The sequence below is a fragment of the Ailuropoda melanoleuca genome, chromosome 4 (genome assembly GCF_002007445.2).
Source record: "Ailuropoda melanoleuca isolate Jingjing chromosome 4, ASM200744v2, whole genome shotgun sequence".
In the NCBI taxonomy this organism is placed as follows: domain Eukaryota; kingdom Metazoa; phylum Chordata; class Mammalia; order Carnivora; family Ursidae; genus Ailuropoda; species Ailuropoda melanoleuca.
In genome coordinates this window covers 67,083,427-67,104,614 of record NC_048221.1, presented here as the reverse complement: position 1 = coordinate 67,104,614, position 21,188 = coordinate 67,083,427, and the positions used below count along the sequence as shown (strand labels likewise).

At 40.7% G+C, this 21,188-nt stretch overlaps 1 protein-coding gene across 8 annotated transcripts in view; it reads right to left on the bottom strand.

Moving 5' to 3' along the window:
* Nucleotides 1–3,718: 3,718 nt before the first annotated feature.
* Nucleotides 3,719–21,188, bottom strand: part of AFF3 (AF4/FMR2 family member 3) — a 522,207-nt gene continuing 504,737 nt past the window's right edge. For all 8 annotated transcript variants that reach the window (XM_034658987.1, XM_034658988.1, XM_034658989.1 and 5 more), the window contains 6 exons: nucleotides 19,847–19,983; nucleotides 14,616–14,687; nucleotides 12,961–13,054; nucleotides 10,280–10,329; nucleotides 9,903–10,126; nucleotides 3,719–7,458 (listed from right to left, as the gene is read on the bottom strand). In XM_034658987.1, coding sequence (XP_034514878.1) covers nucleotides 7,337–7,458; nucleotides 9,903–10,126; nucleotides 10,280–10,329; nucleotides 12,961–13,054; nucleotides 14,616–14,687; nucleotides 19,847–19,983 — 699 coding nt within the window. In that variant the 3' untranslated portion in view covers nucleotides 3,719–7,336. The remainder of the gene's footprint in view (nucleotides 7,459–9,902; nucleotides 10,127–10,279; nucleotides 10,330–12,960; nucleotides 13,055–14,615; nucleotides 14,688–19,846; nucleotides 19,984–21,188) is intronic.

Genomic DNA, 21,188 nt, shown 5'->3' with positions numbered 1-21,188 from the left:
CAAAGCACTGATTTAGGGACACAAGGAAGCGCTGTGTCTAAATAATATAAATTTTAGATAAAAGCTCAAAACTTCAAACCAACATTTAGGGCTTTGACCTCAGTGGTACGAAACAGTCAGATTATCGGTCAGATTTCCAGTTTTTGTTTCAATGTTTGGGGCTAGAATGTACAAATGTCTAGTTGGGCATCACAAAAATCACTAAGTTATGTTGATTTTTCTCTCTCCTGGTACACTGACTAAGGTGTAGCCTGCAATTAAGTGATCATGTTGAGGCAACCTAACCCACTAGAGAAAACATCTATCTATTCTCTCAAGAGAGGTTTCCTCTTTCCTGAAGCTCATGACATACCCAAGTCCCTTATGACAGATCTCCTCTATCAGGGACACACTTCCCAGCGGAGCTGTCTTCTACTGCCTGGCCCCAAACCAACCACCCAAACCAACCAACCAACCAACCAACCAACATACCACCAAAGCACAAGATCCCCATTTGGAAATCAGCCCCCGAGCTCTCAAAGAAAAACCACGAGAGCATGGGAAATGAGACTGTGCTGTGTTCTCTGGCTCTATGAAGAATTTTGAAACACGGTGTTCAATAGGCAAGTTATTTTCTCATGGAAGATGGCACACACTGGAAGCTTGGGCCCAATGCTCCTTCTTCCCCTTTCCATATGATGTCTTAAGGTCAGGACTGGATGAGAAAGAGGGCGGTGGGACTGTACCACCGAGGTACTTGGCAGCCTTGCTGTTCTTGGCAAGGACAGGACCAATCCCCACCCCACCCCCCCACACCTCATTGGTCTTAGAGCTCTGCCAACAGGCAGAAGGACTCAAAGTGGTAACAATAAAGGCTGAAGAATCTTACAGAGGGGGCTGTGGTTACCCCACTGTCATCCTCTTGGTCCTCTAGAACCTTACTGTGGGGGACAGAGTACCATGCCACACATCACACACCTTTGTATCTTGGTGCCTGTAAATATATTTCCATTGCCTTCGTTCTGACAACCATGCATTACTCCTGCTGAGTGACAACTGGGGATCTCAAAACACTTGCCCAAATCTGTTGATCCTCACACTCCGGCTGAGGTCATGGGTATTCTGAGTTACATGTCACATAGAGGATACTGAAGTATGCAGAGGAGCTTTATTCAAGGATCAGGTGCAGCAGGCAATGGAGGGCAATGTTTGGGTACACCAGTTATTTTCCTGACTTCTCATCCCAAGACCCATGAGTTCTCGTATTGGAAATCCTTGTTTCCTTAAAGCTCTCACTGTCTCTAATAACTGTTCTTCTAAAAAGTCAAGATACTAAATCTGACTAATAGAACATAGAAGGGCAAAACCCCCAAAGGAACAACAAAATCAACCCAGTTCACAGAGAAGGATATTTTGGGGTGACCTGGCAGCCCTGGGAACTGCAGGGGATTAATAATCAGATTGCAGATTACTCAAAGGAAAGAATCAATATCGTTATTTCACCCCACAGGTAGGCCCCACAGACAGCCGGTGATGCTATGGAAGTGTCTATCACCAAAGATTAGTATGTTATATACTTAGAATTTTTGACATCTCAATTACGTGGCCATACTTGAGGCCTTGTAAAGATCTCTCATTTTGTAGGATGAAGGTAACAGAGAAGACTCAAAGAACGCTCTTTAAGAAGTCATATACCTCTGGCTACTGTGGGTAGAATGCTATTCAGTCAAGTAGTGCATATTTCCCAGAGTTAAGTATGTTCTCTTTGCTCATGTGGACATCTAGAAATCAAGAGATGATGAACACTGGGGAAAAAGTCAGTTTTGTCTTACGGAGAACTGAAGAAGGGCTGAAGAACAATACAGAAAGCAGAATATTGTGATTATTTTTATCACCAAACAGCACTGTTTGAAAATCCTAAACACTGGTACTATTTTACATCATCTTTGGATATAAATATTCTCTGATGACCTTTTTCTATGTCAGAAATGAGTAGAAAACAAGTCCTTGATTTAGCTCTTCAGGCCCCATCGTCACTTCCTGTTGCTTAAAGACAAATGCTGATCCTCGTGTCGACTTGCAATTAGTACTTTGAATTCATCCCTCAGATCAGTGTGTTTAAAACTGGCTCTAAGAGGTGGATTTTCAAAGTAACACGTAGGGATTTAATCCCCTGATTCCCATTACTGCGAGTAAGAGCTGTGAATCTAAGTGCCCTTGGAGCCAGCCCAAAATTACCCCCTGGTGCCTCAGAATGCCAATTAAATCATAAAAACCAAAACTGTGGTCAGATGTAATTAGTTTGAGAACAGAGTTTGGTAATTTTCCTTATGCCACACAAACAAACTGACCCCTCTGATGACATATCCAGAATAATTCAGTTTGGACAAAGAGAACACAAATCTCAAGTCTGAACATTTCTTGTGCTGTTTCCTAGGAAGCTGTGATATCGAAAACTGGGCTTGGAAAATAGTTGGAAATGCAGTTTATGTTGTTAAGTTTTCTTTCTTTCATTAAAAAAGTGTCTTTCAAGACTCCAGTTGATCCATGTTTCATTGAAAATGTGTTACTTCTTAAAAATATGATTCTGATTACAACAGACTTCAATAGCACGCAAACTGTATAAGAGAAAGACAGTTCTTAGAAGACTGTTGAGTGTTTCTTAGCCAAAACCACTTCCGAAAAGAGCATCAAGGTCCCTGAAGCAAGCAAGGCCAGTGCCCTGTCCTGGCCTTCTCTGGGATGAGGTGGTCTCCATGGTGGCCCCGAGCTAGGGTCCTGCTCCATGACAAGGCAATTTGAATCTAAGGGTATGGGCTGGGTAAGATGGCATCATCGTTCTGTTTTTGTTGCTATTTCTGCTTCTTTGGGAAGGAATGGACTGCGAAAATTGTGAGAGATGAGTAAAAATAAGGTTAACAAAAAACCCTCCCACACAAGGGGACAGATACTGGCAAGCCGCTGTTCTAATATTTCCATCTTGGTTAGTTCAAAATTCTCTTATTTGATTCAACCAAATATTTGCGAGCATTATTCCACCATGTTGGCTTAAGTTGAAAAAACCTGGCACATAGAACTTAGGGAATTAACTTGTGTCATTAAAGAATGTTGAGTAAAACAGTGTCCCAGTGTCCCAGGACTACTGGTGGGATAGGCATCAATGAACTCCTCAAGCTTCCTATTCAACGTTTTCTGGGACACTGGGCTGTGTTCTTCTTCTTCTTTTTTTTTTTTTTTAAAGATTTTATTTATTTATTTGACAGAGATAGAGACAGCCAGCGAGAGAGGGAACACAAGCAGGGGGAGTGGGAGAGGAAGAAGCAGGCTCATAGCAGAGGAGCCTGATGTGGGGCTCGATCCCACAACGCCGGGATCACGCCCTGAGCCGAAGGCAGATGTCCAACCGCTGTGCCACCCAGGCGCCCCTGGGCTGTGTTCTTCTGCACATTGTGTGCGTGCATATATGTGCTGGGAAACAGGAAAGACAAATAGTAAACTGTAGTTATAATGAAGAAAAACATGCTTCTGTCTTGCTCGTGGAAAATATCAGACCTAAGTAATGATAATCCGTGGGAGCTACATTTAAAAAATTCATGAAACCACAAGGTTGTTTCTGAAGACAGTATGAACCGGGGACCCGAATACTTATTTGAACGTATTTTGATTCCGAAGTTTCCTTGTGAAAATATTCACAGAAATTGATGGCCATTTTTTTTTTTTTTACATACAACTCGGTTTCTCTCATTTACAACATAAATCATTTAATGTAACATTTGCAACCTTAGAAAGGCAGACATATTTAATCCAAGTCAGTTTATAAATTCCAATTTCACATGGATTAAAAACTGCAGATAAATTAAGTCACAATAATATCCTGTACATGCATTAAGGCTGGTGACTGCTAAAGTCTCTCGGGTATCTACAAACAGGAAATCACACACAGATTACTGGGTCTGAAGAGTGTCTACATCATTAAAAAAATCTTGCTTTTTTTTTTTTTTTTTTTGGTGATACAGATTTCAACAGTAACTCTGGAAAACTGTGAAAAATGTTATTTAAAAATATATATGTATATACTACTGCACAGTTTCAAAGATGTGATTCATAAATAATGTTGGCTGCACTGATTAATTTTGTAACAATTACTGCACTTCCAAGGTGATGGGAACACGCAGTGACTTCTATTCAATGTTAGGCACTAGTAATATCCTTCAGGCATACTACAGTTTTATGTTAGCTGTATTGTACATATATATTTTTAAATGTATGCATTTATACAAATTGTGTATATTATGTATGGGATGTCGGAAATGTACACATCACTGTTATATAATACACACATCATTGTTTTACATACTAGGATAAGTTTTAGTGCAGAAAATCTCATTGCATTGCATTCCATGTGTTCGATCTAGTACACAATTTGTCAACTCTTCAGATTATTTTTCCAGTACATTCTCCTTTAGATAGTGGGTCCGAGTTTCCATTTGTAATCTGAATGTTTCCAGAAATATCTGTTTTAACCAAACCTCTCTTTCCAGGCACAATCCTGCATATAAGTCTGGTCTGTGTAGAGAGTAGTAAGAAATCCCAAACTTTGATCAGGAATATATTTGGGTCATTTTCTCTCAAAGATAACTCTAACATTGTGATAAAGGAAGGCATCCACTCAAGTCTTGGAAGGATAAGGTCAGTTGAACTTGTGTTGAACTTCTGAGGAAATAATATGTCTTCAAATGGAAAAAAGTGGTAATAGACATTGAATGTTTAAACGGGAGAATCTCTAGAAGAATCTACGTGAAACTGTGAGCAGTGGTTGTCTTTGGGGGATGGGACTTACTACTTTCTACTTTATACATTGCTGTCTTGTTGGAATCTTTACAATGAGCATGTATTACTTTTATTATCCCAAAACACAAGAAAGGTATTTCTACTTTGAACAAAGCTAAATAAAAGGAACAAGTTATGAATGACTTTCACAAACAACAATCAGAAGATGGTTCCTTACTAAAATCACCTATACCAAAGCAAACAAAAACTGCTGCCCTCACATGGCCTATTGATGAGATTGAAGACAGGGAGAGGACCCTGCACGCTCTGACCATCCCCAAAATGACTAGTTCCAAGTTTTGCTGGGAAACACAGGCCACCTAAGTGCTGATAAAATGCTGTGGGCACAATCAGCCAGGGGCCACCTGTGTGTTTACATGGGATTTTGTGGATAAGCACATCATGGGGCTCCCACAAGACCTGTGACTTTCAGGGCAGGGCCAGCAATCACCCCGGGGATACATGATGGGGACCCTGAGGTTCATCATCCCTTTACGCAAGAGTTTCAACATTTCATCAGAATTCAGCAAGAGGAAGTAGAACTAAGCTTTGGTCCTCCTCCCCCAAAAGCCCCCCAAAATCCAGAATTTCCTAAATTAGACTCAAATTTCCAACATAGGATGGGATCATGAACTCTGCCAACAACGAGTGAAAGGGATGTGAGGAGCACCTCAGTTGGATAAATGTAAAATAGAAACACTGGTAATATTACCAGATGCTTCAGGGCTGAAGTCAAATGCAAGTTTCACACACGCTTCACTGGCTTCATTTCCCTTCGAACCCTTCACTTTCAATTCATTTCAAATCCCCGAAGTTGCTCAATCATTTTGAATTGGTGCTTAGAATTACAGCAGTCTTATTTCCCACCTACAGGTCAGGTGACAAAAATGTGAACATTACAACCAAACGAGTAAGCGCGTCAGGAAAGCATATATCACTATCTATTATAAATGTTTTGTGCCACCATCAACTTGGAAAATGGAGCATTCCACATATGGCATTCACTTGTCTTTCTCAGACCATCCTGGAGCAATTCTGTCAGGTGAGAGGCTTCAAGGACATTATTTTTGTTTTTAAGGATATGGCAAGGTCTATCCTCTTCTGTACTAATTTTTCTTTTTACCAGTATTTTTTATATCCAAGTATATTTAACAAGAAGACTAAATCTAGGGCACTATAAGAGACTATAAAACAAGTAAGTTTCAGACAAAAACTGTAAACAAGGCATCAAAAAACTAAAATGTAAACTTCATAAAAAAAAAAAAAAGACAAGAAAAGAATCAGGGGCAAGACATAAACACACCAGACACTCGGGATGGAAGCATGATGTTCTGGTTGTTGCTACCCCACACAGATCTGCAGTCCTTGCAAAAATAACTTACCCTGCGCAGTAAACAGCTTGCTATTCAAAGCCTGAAACACAGCCCCCAGATCGAAATGCATTAAAGGCCTGCGTTCTGCACGAAGAGTGAGAGGATCAGACAGTCTCATGATAGCGAGTGGTTCTCAGCTTGAGAAGCAGCAGATTACAGACTCCTAGTGAAGAGACATTCCAGGGAATGTCCTAATTTGGCCAAGAACATTTGTAAGAGAGCTATTGCAGAGAGAAAAGACTTGAAAAATATTGGCTGACAAATGCCATGTGGCTCTGTGGCCACCGTGTCACAGTGGCAGGAAGAAACAACACATGTGCTGGGTAGGCTTGTTGTGGCACGTGCAGAAGCTTCCAATTCTTGACTGAGCTCCGAGCACAGTTGTCTTTTAGTGTCGGTTAGCTTTCAAAGACACTGACTTTTTACCAAATCCCAGTGCCATGTTCATATTCTTTGGGGGGCAGGGCAGGGAAGGCCTGTGGGATTTGATCCATTTGCTCATAACGCCTTTCGTTGATAATAAAGTTAGATGGAAGGGGTGGGGATTAGACAAAAGGCAAGGTATTTGGTCACATGCAATCTAGTAAACGTCCAGCACAAAAATAACTGACTTCTTTTCATTATTCAATTACCCATTAATACACACAATCAAAAATTAATTGGGGAATAGTATATTAATACTGAAAGTAATCAACAATATAAGAACTAGGTTCATCTTAACTGGCAGTCAAGCTTTTGGTGTGCTGTATTGCACCTGGTTAACTAACCCATGAGATTTTGGTTGAATGTTCTAAGAAGTCATGGTTTAGCTTTGAAATAGAAAGTGTGTGTGTGTGATTTTGTGTGCATGTGTGTGTGTAAGCGTATATTCTCTAATCAGAAACTTCTGATTACTTTGTCTAGCTTGGGATTATGGAAACTAGACAAAGAAAATGTGTTCTAAAGAGCTGTATATCTTACACACATACAGGCAGCTTCTTTTACACCCACACATACAAACACACATGCCCTGGGAAAAGACCATTGTTCGATGCTGAGGAAATATTCACCGCAGTTTGAGAAATGCTGTGGCTGGGAACTTCAGTAGCACAGTGTCCAGAAACATTGAGCCGTCCATGGAGATGAGAGCACAATCCAGCTCCAGGGCAAGGTCCCTATGAAAGGTGGGTGCTGTTCCGCAGCCAGTGCAGGCCCTGCTGGGAGTACTGGACCAGATGTTCCATGCTGCTGTGCAGGGTGACAGGCCCCATGAGCAAATCCAAGTCGTTGAAGAATTCTAGGGGACAGAGAGAGAGGTTTGAGTGACACACATGCTAAGTGTGCTACACTGGGAGGCCCAAGTGACTTAAGAAAAAAATTCCATTCCTCATCTTTATAGAAATCAAGCATTCTCTATTCCATTATGCAACTTTAGCATTTAATTGAACAGAACCCATAGGTGGAGAACTCATCCTATATCCAAATGATTCTACTGGCCATTTCTCATTTAAATGAATAACATTTACTGAGCCAAAGAGCAAGGAAAATTTACTTCCTCAGACTGCATTGTCCTTGTGCATGAAAGCTTCCTACCCTGCATGGGGGTTGTGGCTCTGTTGCCCCTTATTCTGTACTCAACTGTAGCATGTGCTGAACCCCTGGAGTGAGTCCAAGGAGGAGGCGCCAGGCCCCTTGGGGCAAATCGAGATGGGTTCTGAAAAATCCTCCTGAGGTCACCTTCTAGTCCTGGGACATACTCTAGGTTTGTCGTTTCATTAAGTATTTATTAGGTGCCAAGGCACTGTGCTAGGTGCAGGAGGGTAGAAGTAGGGGAGTATACCAAGGTGAACAATGTGTAGGCTCTGCTTGCTCAGAGATCACAGTGTAGTGGCTAATAGAGACAAATTCATCTGGCTGTTACGCTGTCATAACTGGATCACTGAACAACACTCCTCGAAGATATAATCTGGGAGAAGTTTTTCAGAGGTGCTCATGTATATGCTAAATGAAGTCCTGCTGGAGAAGGCAAGGGAGAAGTTAGAGAAGACTCCCAGGTAGCTGGGAGGATAGCCAAGGCAGGCATCCAGGAGCAGAAGAGGGGAGGAGGAGCGGGTCTGGGAAGCAATGCCGACTTTGCACTGGACATGTAGCACTGAGCCCTCTGGTAGGAGACATCCAGCAGGCAGCTGGCAGTGCCATCTGGAGCGTGGCCTGCTCAGGGTCTCCCAAACTGGCCATGTCAATTTTTATATGTTCTGTCCCTTCTGTTTTGTCGACCTGTGATGCCCACCCCACTGAGTCTCAGCCACACAACTACTATTTGTTTTTCAAAACCCTGTCCCATGCCAGTTCCTCCAGAAAGCCTCTCCTGGTGGCCTCTGTCCCCTGGCACTGACCTCCCTTGGCATTCCCATTAGATTTTTCAGGGTATGCGACCTCTGGGATGCATGTTATGTACCATCTGGTTTTATTATCAATTTCATGTACTCAGGACCCATCTGCTTCTCTGTGCCGTTAATTCCTCATCTCATTGTGGACATTCTGGTCTTGTCCTCAGAAGCTTATGCTATCATGAGAACAAAATTCGCATTTCATGGCTTGCAAGTGAGGTCAGATTTGCACTCTTACTTGCTTCTGGAGGGAGAGTAATAAATCGGTATAATCTTTTGGGAGAAAGTTAACAAAATATGTCAAGATACATAACAATATATATCTTAAAGGAATCTATACCTGTTGACTCCCAAATTCTCCCTCTGATGAAAATAATTAGAATATGGAGAATGATTTATATGAAGATATTTATCATAACATTATTCGTAATAGTAGAAAAAATTGGAAGTGACATAAATGTCCAACAAGAAGGGAATGGTTTTGAGAAATCATGATACTTTATGACCACATAAGCACTATTATGACAGTCTTCTAGAACCATCATAAAAGATGTTTTTGAACAAGTCAGTGACACGGGAAAATGCCTGATACAATGTTAAAATAGAAACAGACAGGATATAAGACTGGATATGGACTGCAATCTTATTTTGGTAAGAATCGTGTGTATTTGGAGAAGACTAGAAGAAACTTCAGTAGAATGCTAACAGAATTATTTCTTGGTGATAAGATTACTGATAATTAAAAAATGTTTTTCTCTGTAGTTTTCCACATTTTACAAATTTAGCCAGAGTAGACATGTGTTTGTCTTATAATCTGTAAAAACAAATCTTATTTAAAGAGAAATAGAGCTTACTGTTACCTAGAAAACACTCTCTTTTCAGTGGTAAGTACCTATCACCTAAGCAGCTAGGAACATTCATCCTCGTTAATCAACCAATCCATTCATTCATTCAATGTTTCAGCTCCCAGCTGTGTTCTAGGCACTGTGTGGCTGTTGGGAACACTAAGCAGAATAGAATGTTACTCCCTACCTTCAAGGAGCTCACCGTCTCAAGGGAAACCATATGTGCCTGTATTCATATAGGCATCTACATCACTTCTATGTATCTGTATCCTATCTGTCTCCACCTTCACCTCCATCTCTAATCTCCCACAGTCAAGATTAAGGTCGGTCAAGGCACAGGAGGCCGTGAGTGAGGGGGAGAGGTCAGGAAGTTTTGCACAGTAGGTGACAACTTCTATTATGTCTTCTCTGGTACATGATGAAAACTTGCTCGATGATGTCCAGGGTCAGGCTGGCTCCCTGAGCTGTGGTGGAAGCACGCATGCACTCCCTAGAGGCACACACACCTCTGTTTTCCTTGGCCAGGTTGTCCGCCATCTCCCAGTAGTCATAGCTGTGGAGAATGCTGTTGGTGATGCTGACGTGATTGGCTGCCATCTGGTGGATGCGCTGTGGAATGCTGACGATGGTTGAAGGGGACAGGGTGCTGGCATTGGAGAGGCTCCCCTGAGATCCCACGGAGCTGGTCGGGGAGGGGTTGGGAGACATAGGGGATGGAGTTCCAGTGCTCCTGGAAGGGGAGAGCGTAGATAAACACAAGAGTGGGGAGGCTGGTACCAGGTGAGGTAGAACAGCCCCCCGGGGTACTGTGAGCAAAGTAGCACATGACCCAGCACCATGCAGTGTCTCATTTATCACCTTTACTTTGGAGAAATGAACTTACTTTCCACTGGCTCCCCATGGAGATGGGGCTTGGGCAGCTTTAGATGAATTCTGCAGGAAAATAAAAACGGTGACAGTGAGTACCATCTGTTTAAGTTTAAACAGCTGACAGTAACATGTTCTCAGGTGACCGCTGAGAGAAGTAATGGTAGAGACTGCAGAAAAAGTGAAGACTCACAGAAACTGGATCTGGGAAGTTAAAATTACTAGGCTACTGGTTACTTTTCTGGAAGCTAGTGGGGGCAGTTCCATGGCCTGCTGGATTTCATGGTGGGCTAAAATGGAGAAGTCACTACAGCCTGGGTTTTCATGCACCAAATTCTATGTACCAAATTAAATCGTAATCCTGATGGTCTGTTGAATCCTAAACCAGCCTAATAATTTTTCAACTAGCTTAATTTTCGTGAAAAGGAAAAAACAGCAGGAGTCACCGCCCTCCTGCCACACCCACTGAGAACACCTTATATTTAAATGTAGGGCAAATGTGCAGGAACAACTGACAGACATTTAATGCCTGAAAATATATGAGACACCAAATTCTATTGTTTTGACTTAGAAGCTTAAAAGTATTTCTCTTAAAGGAAATTGCTGTTGAATTTTTCTAAAAGACCAGATTAAAATATATGTCCTTACCAGAGTATTCAAACTGATTTATCTGAGTATTTTGATTTAGGATGTTATGTTACATGAGCCAGTTGTTTGCATCAGGCATTGAAAAGAAGTTTTGCCTGTGGCAAGGAAAGTTGCTAAATGTACAGACAGATTTCCTTTCTGAAAGCCTGATAATGTGTTCTTGCACATAAGTCTGGGGACTAGTAAAGAGAAGAATGGTCTTTATGATACTGATTTGAATTTTCCCATCTAGAAACAAGAACACAGCCTGAGCTTCCCCCGAGACAAGGTGTTTCTTTTGGTTAAAAAGGACTTTATGAAGTGGTGAGTGATTTTTAGTTTTTAGTGGAGGTGTTACCAACATGGTAAGAAATGGCCTAATAGGTGGCAATTCTACAATTGCCTTCTGGCCTCCTCTACTACCAGGAAGCTCTGTGACTGTAAAAACATATGTGGTGACCAAGCCTTTTTTTTCAGAGGCAGCTTTGTATTGATAAAACACATTCTTTATGGACAAATTATCACCACCACCTGAAGGTTTCATGATCCCTGAACTTTTTTTTTTTTTAAGATTTCTTTTCTTTTCCTTTTTTTTACCTTTCTTTTTCTTTCTTTTTTTTCTGTCTTTCTTGTCTTTCTTTCCTTCCTTCCTTCCTTCCTTCCTTCCTTCCTTCCTTCCTTCCTTCCTTCTTTCAGGAGCGAGGGGAGAGAGAGAGAATCTTAAGCAGGCTCCATGCCCAGCACACAGCCTGAGGTGGGTCCTGATCGCAGGACCCTGAGATAATGACCTGAGCTGAAATCAAGACTCAGAGGCTCAACTGATGCAGCCTCCCAGGCGACCCGACCCCATAATCTCTGAACTATTAAGTAGCATTTAAATGGCTTTGAATTAAGGGTAATTACCAATAAACCCTGGAAGGGAAACTCTGATGTTTAAGTCGTGTTCTTTGTCCATTCTGTACATATTCATGGATGGCATACATACTCGCTAAAACTTTTTGTATCCCTTAAAAGTTCTGTTGTAACCTCTGTGGCTTACAGAGTTCAGATTCCTTTTCTATTCATGCTTTTTTTTTTTTTTAAACTCTAATAATGCTCTTCAGTATTAGCTCTTAGATTCTGACATTTTGGAAACGACCTCTCTTGACCTTGGGCCCCCAAAGTAACGGAATATGCTTAGTGTCTGTTCTTGCCCGTTATGACACAGAATGGTCAATGTGTCAAAACAGTTCTCTCCTTGCCTTAGCACCTGGCTACTCTACATGCGTGACCAGGAAGCAGGTGGCATGCTGGACACAGCCCACGGAACCTCCAACATAGCCTGGTCAGCAGAGATGATCTCTAAGAAGTGGAGGCTGGGGATTAAATTAAAGGATCTAAATGATGGAGTGTATCTGACAAAGGGTTGGTGGAGGTAGAAATGGTGTACTTTCTTGTTTCTATAGACAAATGAATAGCAAAGAGGCCTAGAAATCTCAAATGCATTATAACTTCATGTCCATTTCACAAGTACAGCAGAGAAGGCTTTCTTTTTTCTTCATACCCCCAGTGAAAATGATTTCATTTCCTGAGATAGGTAGAAGTTAGCCTGGTTTCCAATTCCACCCTTGTATTTACCCACTGTCATTATCCTAGTGCCTTTGAGTTCCAACGAGCCATTTCTTATCATTTAAAACAACAACCTTATTAAAAATTAAATGAGTTACTGGAGGGAGCTATGCAGGAAGTTCTAAGTAGTTACTTCTGAGAGGAAGACGCTGTAAGCGAACATGAGGAATTTGTTAGCTATAAAGGGGAATTTCCTAGGACACTGGAGTGGGTAATAGGATCTTCTTTCTCCTGAGGCCATGAAAGTACTTGGACATGAGGCAGGGGGATGAATTAGATGGGCTGTCACACCATTCTCTGAGCCTTGAACACCATGAGTATGTCATAAAGGGGGTTACTGTTGATATCAGAGGGTTCCTGTATTCCCCCCAAAGCCACAGATTCTACCAGGCTGCAGAAAATGTCCTTGACCGAGAGACCACTGGATACAAGCAACAATGTTGCTCATTAGCCAGACAGTACCTTGAAATAGTCAATAAGTGCTTTTGAATACTTCACAGCGTGGTCCCTTTTGAGTCGAAACATCCGCCAGTACAGGAGAGCCAGGCAGCGGTAACTGCAGAGAAAGAGAGAAATGGGCCCTGGGAGCATGAGTGTGTCCTCCGCCAACACGACAGACAAAACTTGTTCTAAGGCACACCATATTCATATCACGATTACATAAATGGAATATTGTTATACTTACGTTTATGTCTGTTAAGTATCTGACCTTCCTTGTGTTCAAAAGATCTAATTTAAAAATTTCAAGGTGCTATTCCATAACTGTATTCACTACTAGGTCTCTTAGCTTTATAGCTTCTTTCTTGGGGCCAAGGGACAGGCTGTTTTCTTCTTCTGCCACTAGAGGACAGTCTCTCTCCATGGGAGGAGTGAGGGAGAGCTCGCGCACAGCTCTCACAGTGACTGGGAGAGTCTCTGGCCAGAGCCACCTTCCTTCCTGACTCCCCCTGGCACCCCCGGCCCTTGGCGGTGTGGGCTTTGCTGAAAGAGTAGCTCTTCACTTGTTTGTATTCCCTTCACTTTTAAACTACTTTACTGGACTGGAAGTAGTTCAAATAAAGTAACAGGTATGAATGTCTTATAAACAATAAAAACTCAATGCTGAGAGTAGTTATTATTTCATTGTTTTATATTTATTATTTACATATTAGTATTCCATCTTATATAATATGAAGTATTAATCATCATTTATTTGTTAATCCTTACATGGAACTTAGAGTCTGAAAAGAGCACAGAAAGCCTTTCCTCAGACACCCTCTTTTTCTTGGTGCTTTTCACTCCTAATTATTTACTAACTCAGATCTGGTGCTGACATGCTGAAATGCCAACGTACCACTTACAACTTGCTAGTCTCTTCTGAGCACATCAAACTGCAGATGATGTAAAACTACGTGAGGACCCTCTCTTTTGTATATATTGCTGTTACTTTTTTTGAGACTTGTTTCTCCGCCTCGTATATCAGGTTCTAGAGTAGAGTATGAACCACTAGAGAGCAGAAAATGTTGGATTTCTATAGATAGGTGTCCTGTGATTTGGGAGAATGGGATGAGGTGTCTCAAGGAGATGTAATGGGGAAAATTATTATACTCACATAATCAGTACCATTGTAATCATTACAGATATAGAAAAGATCTATTACATGTTGATGAACATTTTAAAAGAAACGCTTCTATTATCACTGTGTAGTGAACTGCTCCTTAGATTGATGTGTTGGGAACTTCAGCCCATCATCTTGATTCAGTCATACTAATCCCACATGTAAATAGACAAATGGATTATTTTGATTGTGTCTAAAGTGTTAAACAGAAGAGAAATGACATTTGGCCCAATTCACATTCAAATTATTAAAACCCAGACCTACCTGATTTTAAAGTTCGGCATGCACGCATGTGTGCGTACACACACACACACAGAAACAATTATGCTTGTGTAATGGACCTGTTGATTCTCAATCACTGTGAATTCACATCGTGTGTGGTACAGCAGCAAGAAATGGTGTGGGCTCTCCCTGGTCACCATTAGAACTGCATTTGGTTTTGCATGTCAGAAGGCACTAGTTTGCCAATGAACATATACAAAGCTGAGGAAGCTATTTTAATCTGATATCATGCACTCACCATAATGCAGCCAGCTGTTTGTCCTCTGGGGTGGCATTGGGGCCTGAATGGGTTTTTAGTCTCATAGCATACCTAGGGGGAGAAAAAGAAAAACCAAAGAAATTAAAAAAAAAAAAAAGCTTTCTTATTAACAATAGAACATCTTTTATAATCGAAGTTCTCTTTGCCCAATACTTAGTTTTTCATAGCACTTGCTGTTAATTCTTTCTTCCTTCTTTTTCTTTCTTTCTTTCTTTCTTTCTTTCTTTCTTTCTTTCTTTCTTTCTTTTTCTCTTTCTTTCTTTTCTTCCTTCTTTCCTTCCTTTCCTCCCTCTCTTTCTTTCTTTCTTTCTTTCTTTCTTTCTTTCTTTCTTTCTTTCTCTTTCTTTCTTTCTCTCTCTCTATTTCTTATTTAGAGAGGGAGGGGGGAGGGAAAGAAGGAGGGAGAGAATCTCAGGCAGACTCCCTCCTGAGCATGGAGCCTAACATGAGGCTTGATCTCATGACCCTGAGATCACGACCTGAATCGAAATCAAGACTCGGTTGCCCAAACTGAGCCATCCAGGTGCCTCATCTATTAATTCTTTCTTAAAAGTTAGCTGATGCCGCCCCATTTCCCCTAAGCATTACACTACTATGACAACTAGAACAAAATGACTTTTATGACCGTCAAGCTACTTTCTGCTCCTTAACAGTACAAGTTCAAATGCTGCAGATGGTTGAGAGTGATACCAGTTCAAGCATTACCCAGGTATATGGTGACACATCTACTTTTACTAATTTGGATTTATGGCTGAGTGGCTGACAAGATGGAGTAAAGTTTAATCCTTCTAAACCAATCTCCAGAAAAGTGTTCACTCCCTGTACTCAGATGAATGCTTGGATTTACCCCTTTTTCATTGTTCAGGAACTCTTACTTTGATGGCTGCCTAAGTGTCCTGGTTGCATAACTAGTGGCTTTTATGAACTTTACTTAATCCCTCTTATTTCTCCAAGGAGACTATGGCCATTCCATTCTTCCAATAATATACCAAGTTACTTGCAGACTTTTTGAGAGAGCTGAGACAGTAGGTGAATGGTCAGAAAGTCCTGGGTTCAAATATGATTCAGCTTCAATTTCCTTACCGATAAAATAAGACTAATACTGCTGATCACATAGCATTGTTGTAAGGACAGTATCGCTAACGGTCATTGTAAATGCTCAAGAAGTGATACTGTTATTGTACTAGCCTCCACACCTTGCAGATTTGTGGGGTCTTTAAATACACCTCCGTGCGTAGTTTTCCTAGTGGTTGCTCTGGGTATTTACAAAAGCGTATGTGCCTTACCACAGTTCATTGGTGTTAACGTGATCCACCTGGAGTGAAGCATGGAAACTTTATTTCCATTTAGGTACCTTTACTTTACTCACTTCTAAATAATGTTATCTTGAGTATCAGCTGGTGGTCTAATTTTTGTTTTAATCACTGAATAGGATTTGTAAAACTTATGAGGAGGATAGGTTATCACATGAATCCGTATCTCTGTTCTTGTGTTGTTCTTCCTTCCTTTCTGATGCTCCAAGATTCCTTCATTTGTCATCTCCTTTCACTCTGAGGAACTTCCTTTAGCCAATCTTTAGAGGTTAAAAACAAATACTCTGTTTTTCTTAGTCGGAGAATATTTTTATTTTCTCTTCATTCCTGCATAATGAAGTTTCACTGAATCTAACATTCACAGTTTGATGGGTTTTTTTCTTTCAGCACTTGAAAAATGTCATGCCACTCCCTTCTGTCCTCCATGGTTTCACTCCCTTCTGTCCCCTACAGGTAATGCGTCATTTCTCTCCCACTCTCTTCAGGATTTTTTGGTGGTTGTTTTTAGCTTTCCAAAACATAGTTATGATGTGCCTTGGCATGCATTTCTTTGGGTTTATCCTACTTGGGTTTTTCTCAGCTTCTTATACCTATAGGTTTATATTTTTTGCCAAATGTGGCAAGTTTCAGCCATTATTTCTTCAAATACTCTTTGAGTCCCACTCACTTCCTCTCCTGAGACTCCAATGATACACATGTTGGATCTTTTGTCACTGTGCTTGAGACTCTATCCTTTTTTTTTCAGTCTATTTTCTTTTTATTGTGCAGATCGGATAAATTCTATTTTCTATTCTCAAGTTCATCAATTCTGTCTGTGTTGTTTTGTTGGGGAAGGTCTTCAAAAAGCTGTGACTGCTAGTTGACCTGGACCCTGTGAGCTGCACCTGTGATCAGAGGCTCCTCACCTTCTCCCCTGTCCTTGAAAAGTGGGTTCCACTTGCCTTTTCTGCTCCCAGAGGCTGCTCCAAGTACACAACTTTGAGATAGTGATATGGTGTTGAGAACATCTGCACAGCATACTTGGCTGATCCCAGTTAAGCCCTCTATTAAACTTTAAGATTTGGTGGGCAGGTGCAGGGATCCATTCATCTTGTGGCCACCCAAGTAAACTTGTTATCTTTGCTTATTAAACCTGCCACCTACCAACCTGGAGTGGTCTGCCTCTCCCCCTGCCCCCCCGTCCATGTCTCCCTGCCCCCCCATGTACAGGGGTGGTTTCAGATTATACTTGGGAAGCTCCTGACAGGGTTATGCACCAACACATCTCTACTACTGAGCCCATCCAGGGAGATTTTTGTTTCTGTTATATTTTTCATTTTTATAATTTACATTTGGTTCTTTTTAAAAAATAACATATTTCTTTGCTGAAATTTTTTTTTATTTTTTTGGTTTCTTTCAAGAGAATTTATCATTGTTTGTTGAAGCATTTTTATGATGGCTGCTTTAAAATCCCTGTCAGATAATTCCACATTTGATTCATCTTGGTGACTGGTGTCAAATGGTTGTCTTTTCTCATTCCAGTTGTGATTTCTTGTTTCTTGGTATGATGAGTGAGTTTCTATTGGACATTAGGCTATTATGTTAGGAGACCCTGGATCCTACCTAAATCTTTTCTTTTAAAAGGAATTTACCCTATTAAGTTTAGCAGGCAGGTCCTGGCCTACTTCTAGGCTGCAGTTCCAATTATAATTTAATTTTCAGAGCCTACAAAATAAATATTATTAAAAAAATAAAGTTGCTTCAGGTTGAAAAAAATAATTTTCAGAGCCTTTGTGGTGCCATTTTGATTTGTGGTGCTTGGTATCCCTTGGGGAGAAAGGAATTCTCTTGCCTATGGGGATAAAGAGGGCATCCTGAGCTGGACAACTGTGGTGAGATCCCCCTTGCCAGTGCTCCCAGCCCCAGTGTCTCTCAGTGGGGAAGGAGAGTCTTAGCCTGGGAGGCAACATGCAGATTTAAGTGGTGAATTAATGCTATTTTCTGACTCAGATAAGAAAAATTTCTTTTGCCTTAGTTTTCTTTTCTTTTCTTTCTTTCTTTCTTTCTTTCTTTCTTTCTTTCTTTCTTTCTTTCTTTCTTTTTTTTAAGATTTTATTTATTTATTTGACAGAGAGATAGCAAGAGAGGGAACACAAGCAAGGGGAGTGTGAGAGGGAGAAGCAGGCTTCCCACTGAGCAGGGAGCCTGATGTGGGGCTTGATCCCAGGACCCTGAGATCATGACCTGAGCCGAAGGCAGACACTTAATGGCTGAGCCACTCAGGCGCCCCGTCTTAGTTTTCTGAGTAGTTTAAGGGATTCTATTCAGTCTGAATTATCTAGAAAATAGATTGTGTTCTCCATCATGCAACGATACTTGCATCAGTGAACAAGTGCAGCACATCAGCACCTCCAGTGTATTTGACTGGCATCAGGATTTTATTGTTGTTTGGATTTGTTTATTTGTTTTTTAAAAATTCAAAGGCCTTAAAAGGGGCCATGCACACTCCAGTTTCCCATAGGCCCTCTGACTTGCTTATTTGTTCATTCAAATATTTATTGAGCACATACTATGTTCTAGGAACTGTTCTAGGGATTAGGGATACATCAATAAACAAATCAGAACCCCTCCCCACCAAATTCCCTGTGTTGGAGGCACTTGCATTCTAGGACACCTTACTTCTTTGTGTCCATCCAGTGTCACCATTTTCTTACCTGCCTGTGGGTATCTGAGTCTGTACCTTGCTCTGAGGAAGGAATGGGAGAATCTAGGATCTCTTAGAGTCATTTTAAGTATTTTACTATGGTGATTTATTTTCTTCACTGACAAAAATAGCATACCACGTAAGAAAATAGAATGAGGAAATTACCAATACATTGATGTAGTAGAAATATATTAATAAGAAAAATGACTGAACAGTGTTGACTCTCAAAACATTCTTAAGAGGTGCTTTTTGAAGATGATGTATTCTCTGATGCTGGGATGACAGTTTCAAAGGCTAGAAACTAGTTACTGAAGGAGGGTGGTATAAAATATCAAGTTGTATTTTTGGGCCAATGCGGATCAAAAAGGTTATAACCTAAGATGAATAGAAATCTTTCATCTGGAATGATGGGGGTACTAAAAAATATCTAATATTAGGTTGCAAAGAATTCCAGAATTAGAAAAGTCTCTTAAAGTTAGTTTTGGGGAAGAATAATTTCACATATGAGTATTAAATATTATCCCAAGCAGTTGAACTAACTAGAGACATAAACTATATGACAAGGTTCTCAGTATGGTTCATGGATGAGATTCCCTTCAGGGTTCATTAAAAAGACATTAAGGATGTGTCTTTCTGGGTCTCCATGATGGAAGACCACCCAATCCCTTGATGTGCCCCGGTTAGAAACCCTGCTTCTGTTCATATTACATGTCTCAACCCAGGTGGGGGATAGTGTTTCCATCAGGTCTAAGACCAAAACAACATCAGCACCTGCTGAGACAGCATATCATAGGAGGGATTTCCTTTCCTAGAATCCCCCCTGAATCTTTCCTCTCATCAAATACTCCTGAATCATTTACTGATGGAGTAAGGATTTTTATTATACTAACCTAAATAAGATTTTTAAAAAAGCAGCATAAAGGTGAAATTAGTTCAAAATCTGCCACTTGCCAGCTGGGTGAGGGAGGCATGTCACATCTCGCTGGGACTCAGCCTCCTTCCTGCAGCAATCAGGGGTTAGAGGAGCTCTCCTGCTCACTCACAAAGACAGCAAAGGAGGCAGGGTGTGTGAAAGCGCCTTGCATTCCTCTTCGTGAGGATGAACATCAGTTCTTGGTAGCTGATGGTACAGGCTGGCGTTCTTTTCTCTGTATTCAGAGTACTGACATACATTCCTTACCCTCTCCACTTCCCCAACAAGATGTGGTGCTTACCTGATGAGCTCTACTGTTTCCGAATACATTGTATAAGGAGATTTAGATTCCATCGGGCCTTGTTCCATTGCGTTTCCACACTCAATAAATGACAAAGCTGCTTCAGCGTAGTTCAAAGCCTTTCCAAACTTTTCCACCTGATCAACAGAGTTAATACAGTGTCTTCCTTAAGTATAGTTTTTTTAAATGGCATTGTCACATAGTCTATACGCTTTATTTGAGAAACCCAACTTTGAGTTTCAAAGTCCTGTGAATGGAGCTGAGAGAACAAAGAAATAGGATGCTTCCTTCTCTAGTTATTTTCACAAATTGCTACTGGTTTAGGGTAAGTGAGTGAATGGTTATGGACAGAAAAATCCCAAATCCATACAACAGATGCCAACCAGAATTGGTCAGAACTACACGGTTGCTCTAATTTCTCTTTCTTTCTTTCTAACCCCTAATTGCTGGGCAACTTCTCTCCTCATCCCTCCATGCTATGCTAAATAAAAAATGATTTTGGGGGGATTATCTCAAGTTTAAATTTATGTTAATTTCCCCCCACATCAGTGAGGATATCCGAGAATCAGTGTCATATTCTTTGATTCTCATAAATCTGAATTTACACATCAGGTTCCTGTTTCCATATATTGTTACTCTCTGAGGTAATTACATATTCTAAATTTGGATTGTATAATCTTCCCAGTTTTCACATATTCATTCATCAACCAAAACAGAATTACGCAAATACTCTACTAATCTAGGTCTTGCCTCTAAAAACAATTCTCATTCATAATGGATACTGCAGAAAACACCAATATAGAATAAAATTCTCCCTCCTTGCCAAATCAAGTTTTTAAACAGCTTATAACCCTAAAAGGCCATAGAGAAATATTTCTTGGCAGCGCTTTTCCGACTAAAGAGGTAATTTCTTTCAACAAGTATTTTCTACAGCACCCAGTTCTGTGTAGCACGCACTTGATACACAAAAGCTCCTTCCAGGAACCTAGAATATATCTGAAGAGAGAAAATGTGCACTCACAATATAGTTCAAAGTGCAAGGCAGTCTGTGATTAACTGACAAAATGCAAAGGCAAGAGTCCAATGCAAAGAGATGGTAGGCATGGAACACTACATCAAAAACTAATGATGTACTGGGTGGGGGAATGGGATAGACTGGTGATGGGTAGTAAGGAGGGCACGTATTGCATGGTGCACTGGGTGTTATAACACAACTAATGAAGTCGAACTTTGCATCGGAATCCGGGGATGTACTGTATGGTGACTAACATAATATAATAAAAAAAATCATTAAAAAAAAACTAATGATGTACTGTATGGTGACTAACATAACATAAAAAAA